General features: G+C 36.7%; 1 protein-coding gene across 1 annotated transcript; it reads left to right on the top strand.

Annotated features, from left to right (window-relative positions):
• The first annotated feature begins 2,818 nt into the window (after window positions 1-2,818).
• LOC111993018 (uncharacterized) lies at window positions 2,819-7,581 on the top strand. The gene is made up of 4 exons (XM_065766574.1): window positions 2,819-3,063; window positions 5,827-6,090; window positions 6,172-6,724; window positions 6,804-7,581. The coding sequence occupies exons 2-4, from the start codon at window positions 5,850-5,852 to the stop codon at window positions 6,826-6,828; spliced, it is 819 nt and encodes a 272-aa protein (XP_065622646.1). The 5' UTR covers window positions 2,819-3,063; window positions 5,827-5,849; the 3' UTR covers window positions 6,829-7,581.

Raw genomic sequence — 7,581 nt, 5'->3', positions numbered from 1 at the left:
GGGAATTGTCACTACAGATCAAGTTCAATTGGGTATTGGGGTAAGGGTTCAACTGTAGGTTGATAAGGTACTTGGGATTCCTTTACTTGTAACCGCTTGATTTGATAATAGTGGAGTTTTGGGAGTGGTGACCTGAAAATTACCCAGTGGGGTTTTTGCCGCGAGATTTTTCTCCATTCGTAAACAAATCACCGTGTCATTTAATTTCCGCTGCATATTTAGTTATTTGGTGATTTGTTTGTGCTTCCACATATTTGCATGTTAAACTGATTAATTAATAACTTGGCTAATTAATTAATTGGTTTAATCACAATGGGTCATTCAGATTATGGCCTATCACTATTCGTGACGAAGCAGGAGCCAAAAGCCTGGGTCAGTTGTCATTACGAATCTATGGAATTCGTCTTCAAGCCATTGAACTACCTCATCGCCACTGGACCCAAGCTAGAAGGGAAAACCTTGCACATCAACACCTCATTCTTAGAGTGGACAGCCATCCTTTAGTTGAACTGGCTCACGTGCTCCACGGGGTCCGTCTTGTCGTTTTAAATGGAGAAGGTTGGCTACTGGAACCGCCGAGGAAGGGTAGCCCCCTCAATGTGGCGTGTGAAAGGCGACTTGGATAGCTGGTCCAGTGCCCTGCTCATGGCGTCGTATCCTAAGCCCCTAGGAGATGGGCTCTTGTGTTTACACTCTTGGTAGTGATCTTCATCATGAGAGAAGGTGTCACTTGGAGGAGTTCTTGACCTTCGCCTATAGTCATCGTCGCTTTCATCGTCAGAAGGCAGGTTAGGGCTAGGTCGAGGTCGCCTTTGTTGTGCATGGTGCAACGTTCTCTTCAAGTCATCTATCTCTCGCTGTATGGCCTGCTCATCATTTTGCCCCTGGGTCATGCGACTCCTGTCCTCCTTTTGTTGGGTAGCCCGATTGTTGTTTTATCCCTAGGGCACATGACTGTCCCCACGCGAGTAGCTTCTGCTGGTTTGAGTGGTGTACACATTTCCCTCTCGAAACCTTTCGTTCTCTTCATTTCGATCGCGCTCAGGGTTGGCGAAGTTACCCCGATGCTGAGATTTGACCGGTTCGGACTGGTGGGAGCCTGCTTGATGAGGGCTTATTCCTGCCATGCTTGGTTGTTGCCCTTACTAATGCACGAGTTCTCCCCACAGACGGCGCCAATTGTAGAGATTGGCTTTGAGCACTTCTACTATTGAGTGAGTGGATTTAAGCCCAGCTAGCCCAATATAATGAATTTGTAGAGAGCAGGTTCAAAAACTAGGCCCTAGTGAGGGATACAATTGCTATGCATGGCTAAATATGGGTTGAATAGCATTGACATGGATTCAAATGTGCAATAATGTTCCTCGGCCCTCATCTTGGGAGCTGGAGGTTCTTACTATTTCTTTAGTGATTGGTTACAAAAGCCTTTCTGTTGTTACAGGTTGTTGCAGTGATCAATACTTCTCATTTTTCTCCTCCTTCTTCCATCCCTTCTTCAAGAGGGCTTTTTTACATTATATACCACCTTTCAGTGGATCTTAGCCCTACATCTGTCGCTCAAGCAGGTCACTACTTGAGTGCTTGTTTCATCAGCTGCCTTCCCATTCTTTCTGCGGGCTGCAGCAACCAAGACTCACTGTTCAGGGGTTATTTCCTCATTAATGTGGCCATAACGTTAGTTGTGGGCATTTAATGTGGAGGTGACAGTTCATCATGGACTTGCTCCTCCACCATGCTTCCTCGGTTGGCACGTTGTACTTGTTCCTTCTCTTTAGATGCCCTGGAAGGCTGCTTTAGGTGGCCTGTTACTTCCTAATTCCATGGTCTCAGTTTGCCGAGGACAGGGTTGTCCTCGGCAAGGTTCCTGGGCAATTTGAATTTTCGCATTTCGTCCTTGGGCGTTTCCTCCTCCTCGGCATGGGCCTTGGGCTTGATATGAAATGGGCCGGGGATACCAAATTCTCCGGCCCCACATGAATGATCCAAAACTTAGAGAAATAAGTTATGCTATAAACATATTTGAAGCGATCTTGCTCTAAACCATTATGTGGCAACTAAAGAAACATTTCGTGTATAGTTTTAGTAATAAGATTTTTATAATGAGTCAATGATTTGTTAATTGTCTCATAACAGGTTGAAAAAGATAAATTCAAACATGTTTGGTATTAAACTTTATTAAATATTTAATAGATATAAGAGCACATTTTTACAATAAAAAATAAAATTGTGAAAAATAAAGTTGTCTCTATAACTATTAAACCATTTTTTTTAAGAGCATCTTTGGATTAATTCAAATATTTGGGAAGCCAAATTTTATTTTTGTAAGCTAAATTTTGAAAACATTAAAATTGTTATATATAATTTGGGCGGGGGCCATATACATGGCTCCGCCCCTAGCAGTGTGGGTCACAGTGTTGTAGATTTGGGTTGAGGCGGCAGGTCATTGGTGTAAGGAAATTAAGCTTGAGGTTGATGATTTGGGCCTTCGGTGGCAGTCATTTGTGCTGTCTGGCTGCGGTCGTAGGTGGTTTGGGATTTCAGTATGGCTAAGTTTGGCTATCATTGTGGGTTTTGGGCATTCAGTCTATGCTGTATTTGTTTAGTCTGGTGTGGTGATGTTGCAGGGTGAAGAGGAGAAACAGACAAGAGAAAATGACAGAAATTAAAATGTCTTTTTATTATATTTTATTTTATAATATTATTATTTTAAAATGGGAGGCAATATGAGACTTATAAACCAGAGGTGGGCCACCCCCAATTAGAGCCCAAAATACACAAAAAAAATCAGACTTTTTCAAATACCCGAGACCTTCCAACAACCATTCTCATCACAACTCCTCCACAACAGACCATTCTCAAAGAAAACACAAATACCCCAGCAGGTAAACAAGAGAGAATAGTTTTTTTTTTTTTCCAACCCCAGAGCAAAGAAACTTCCTCCTTTTCACCATCAAACAAAAAAAGGCCCCAACTTTTTTCCATTTACTCAGCAACAATAACAAAAGCAAGCAGCAAGGCAATGAAGGCAAAGTAAAGAAAGAAGAAGACAGACAAAACTTGAAGGTAACACAACCTTTTTCCATGGTATTTACTTTAAATTTATGCAACGCTTGTTATACTCTACATGTTCAGATGCTTAGATTTGTGCAAACAGTTGTACTATTGCACAAAAAACATGTATGCATCATTGATATTCATACAAGGCATGCCTTTGAACACTGAACGCTCAGAATCTATATGCACGTGCCACTTTCATGTCACGCAAATGCACATTGAACACAGATTCTATACAAACAGAGCATATCCACACAAACATATTTTCGGATTCACAAACATATACATACACCATGCCCACGGACACTAACACACGGCCAAGCCAAAAATCAACATCCAAATCCCAATCAGACACAAATACCCTAAAAAGAAACCCAAACCTAAACCGAAAAATTTCCTTTCTTTCACAAACCCTCAAAGCAAACAGAAACCCAAACCCACGGACTTACCAACAACCACAGTACCAAGGGCGACTCAGAATTTTTGTCTATGGGTCAACCATAGTAACAGGCAGCTAACCAATTAGCTCTTTTTATATAGTTAATAGATTTTAGGTGATGGCTTTAGTAACTTGCTTGAAAAAGTTTATTGTTTGTAGTGTTTTTGAGTTTTAAGTTTTTGTCTTTTTGTACTTTAGAGCGGGCCAGTAGATTAGAGTATTAGAAGTAGGTATTTTATAAAACTGTTAAATTTATCATCAAAATATAGCAAAAGTAGGATGTATCAGTGAAGCCAAACCTATATTTTTTTTTTGTTGTTGAGCTACAGTGCATAGCTAAAGATGAATGAGTTTGTGCACTGTAACTAAGATGGTAAAAAAATATATTATTTTATTGTATTAGTGGTGGTGGTAGTTGTTTATTGTAGTAGTATATTATTTTATTGTGTTGTTTATGTTATTTTATTGTGTTGAATGTTAAAATAAAATCACTAATGATGTTTTGTAAAGTGGGGTGATACAATAGATAAAATACCTTTTTATGGTGCTAAATTGCTAAATTTTTGGCACTACCAATGCTGATGCTCTAAGCATTAACACTAAAAAAACAAAACAATTAAACAATTGTAAACTAGTAAATTAATATTTGCAAAAAAGGTAAACTAATAAATTAAAGAATGGTAATTAAGTAAAAAGACATAAACTAATAAATTAAATTATTTTAAGCCAGAATAAAGTTTACTGTATTAGAAGAAAAATATGTCAAATGAACTTATATAGCATATTTTTTATTCTTTTGTTAGGAAATCATGTAAGCCGCAAGATTCATCTTCTAAGTGTGCTCGTATTGACGTGAACAACCTTCCATAAAATCTTGTGTAATGAATTTTTATAATACTTTTTCACTTACACGTATTTTTATAACATTTAAACAACATTACTAAAACAACATTACCACCCTATATAATTTATATCTCTTATTGATCCTGACAAAAATCTTGAAGCTGGTTGTTTCTGTATAGATTTGTATGGCAAATTTCAGCTGTGCCGACCCATCATACGATACAAAATTCACTGCCTCAAATCCATTAAGAGCATATCCAGTAGGTTCTCCAAATTTTTGTCCTGTTTGGAGAATAAATAGTGATATTTAGTTTTTACCTACCTATTTTTTCAAATACACTTTTAACAGATACTCTATTACATTCTCTATCTCATTTAAATATTATTTCTTCATTCATTGTTTATTCTTTTTTTAATCATCATTTATTCTTTTTTTAACAACTATATTTTTTAATAAGAAGTTTTATGTTCACAACATTTTACGTAATACTTTCACAACAAAATTTATGTGGGAAGTTGTTACTAGTTTCAATTTGAACCTACCATTGAAATTATTCTTTTACTCGCCAATATTATCTAATAACAATCCGTTATTTAAAATTTATTGTGAAAATATTGTGGTAGCATTTCTTAATTGCAATTTCTTATTTTTTATATTATTTTTCCCTTCACAACATCTGGACACGTTTCTTCTTCTTTTTTCTTTTTTTCTTTTTTTTTTTATTGGTTTTTTCTCCACCACCCACGTATTCCACTCCTTTCCTCTATCTACCTTCTTTTTCTTTTTCTTCTAGTTCATTCCGGATCATTTCTTCAGCTATCTCTCTCTCTCTCTTTCTCTAGCTCTCTTTTTTTACTTTTTCTATTTCTACTTCTATTTTCTTTCCTCTTCAGCTCACTTCACACACACACACACACGGCCTTCGTCTATCTTTTTTTTTTTTTTATTAAATTTTTTTATCTTGTTCTGATTCACTTTGTTGTTACAATGGAGTTTAGATAGACTTTCATACTCTTGATCAGTTGTTTTTGTTTTGATTTTAGATTTTTTGTTCTAATTAAATTTGTATTTTTCCCTGTTCTTGATCTAGTATTATGTTTGTGTTTTGATTGTGTTACCGTTTGAGAGAGAGACAGATAAACAAGGAAGAGAGGAGGAAAGAGAAAGAATATTTTTTTTATTCAACCGGGTATTTTTTTTTAAAGATAAAATAATAGTTTGGAGTTTCTACAATGTTCTCTAAATTAAGAGAATTATTGTAGCAACTCGAAAAAAAAAAATTGGAGAATACGTGTGTTTAGAGAAACTGTTGGAACGTAAACAATAGCATTTGGTGACTCAAAAATAACTTTACAGTGACTGTTAGAGATGCTTTAAAACAGGGTATTTCAGTAAAAGCATTCAAAAAAAGAAAAGAAAATTATACTGTCATTAATTAATGCTATATTTTGCATTCCTTTTTTCTAACGTTGTCTTCGTCGACACATAGACTGCCCCAGGCTCCCAGGCTCCATGGCTGAGGAACTTTTACTAGCTCTCATTGCTGACATCATTTGGCGACTCTTCATTGCTGACATCATTAGGCGACTCTCCATTGCTGACATCATTTGGCGACTCTCCGTTGCTAACATCCCTTGGCCAGGCCCCATTGATGGCATCCTTAGGCGAGTCCCCATGGCTGACATCGTTGGATTGATTTTAAGAAGTCTGAACGAGGTGCTGGAAAGTATGGAAAATGACCACGGAGTTCGACGTAGGAAAATTCTTTTCCTTCTTGCTATTTTGTTTGCTTGTTTGTGATATATTTATTCAATTAACTTACTATCATGTACAGGTGGGGGTGGTTACTTTAGGAGGATAAATACACTTAAACGTGTAATTTTCGCTACTCATTTTAGGCAAAGTTATGTAGCTGAGGCTAATCAGGGAGCTGGAGAAAGAATCAGGAATGAGCACCATCGGTCGATGGCGCGTTTGCTTCACGAGTTAAGAGAAAGCGATTATAGGTGTCGTGAGGCATTATACGATCCACGACTTCGTTTGGAGTTGGTGGGAAACAGGCGCATCCGCCGCCGGAATAAGCAAAGACGCCGCCGCGCTCAACGTCGCTGGATTCAAGCAAAAGGCCACTTGGAGTTATGCATCCGGAAGTTGATACGTGAAGCTATGCTATATCATCTGATCTGTGAAATTGAAAAGGAGCAGGGTTGCTCATTTGAATTCTCCGTTGTTTCTAGAGTAATCGATGTAAGAGTGATCGAAGTGATGATTACTCTTTTTCCTCATTCCTTATTCATGGTGACCTCATGCATAGATCTCGTCGGGAGGTTTCAGCATTACGACGCATTTTACGAAATCCATAACGGCGACGGACCAAGGAAGTACAGGTATTATTTCTTTATTTTAATACCTACGATCTCTTCTTTCTTTTTTTCTTTTTCTTTTTTTTCTCCTAATTTTTTTTAGTTGTGAGGCTGATTCTAACCAATGAAGATTCCTGGAGTCTGGTCTTCTGGTATGTTCTCACTAGCGAGGTTCTCACTAGCTAGGTTCTTATTTTGTATTTTAATTCCTTTTTCTATTTGGCTGGAGATTCGTTCCTTTCTTTATTACTGGTTAGGGAAGAATGTGTAAGACATGTGCTTGCCATGGAAAAGAAAGTAGTAATTAAGATCAATTTTAGATTTTATTTATATAAAAAAATAAAGATATAAATCATTTGATTTTTAAAGTATTTAAAGTTTTATATTAATCAAATGAGATATTAATTTTCAGAATTTTGATAATTTTGTCATAAAAAGTTAATCTTATTGATTAACCACAAAGTTAGGGTAATTATTTAACACATAAATATCTATTTTACTCTAATAGTTTTTTTAGTACCTATTTGTTAATGACAATATATCTGTTGAGTTTTGTGGAGCCTAGTTATGTTTGATTCGGATTATGACCCGACTCGAAATAATATTGTTACAGTTTTTAATAGAAGATTTTCTGAGGTTTAGTCCACAGAGCGGAGGCTTGGGGCCTATCGGCCCAAGCTGTAGACGTAGGCAAGTTTGCCGAATCACGTAAATACTATTTTATGTGTGATTATTTTTCTTTGATGTATATTTTTCTCTATTTTTGCATCTTACTGGTTTGGGAATTTCGTATATATTCCCATCAATATCCACTCACTAAAAACTTCTATGATTGATAATGAATATCATTATCTTTTAACAATAAACAACCGAGTTTTGCT

The sequence above is a fragment of the Quercus suber genome, unplaced genomic scaffold, assembly GCF_002906115.3.
Source record: "Quercus suber isolate HL8 unplaced genomic scaffold, Cork oak 2.0 scaffold_721, whole genome shotgun sequence".
Classification (NCBI taxonomy): domain Eukaryota; kingdom Viridiplantae; phylum Streptophyta; class Magnoliopsida; order Fagales; family Fagaceae; genus Quercus; species Quercus suber.
This window is presented reverse-complemented; position numbering and strand designations above follow the sequence as displayed.

Coding starts and splice junctions, on each gene's coding strand:
- LOC111993018 (XM_065766574.1), top strand. CDS start 5,850: ATGGCTGAGGAACTTTTACTAGCTCTCATTGCTGACATCATTTGGCGA. Junction 6,091..6,171: donor AAATGACCACGGAGTTCGAC/GTAGGAAAATTC, acceptor TATCATGTACAG/GTGGGGGTGGTTACTTTAGG. Junction 6,725..6,803: donor GACGGACCAAGGAAGTACAG/GTATTATTTCTT, acceptor AATTTTTTTTAG/TTGTGAGGCTGATTCTAACC.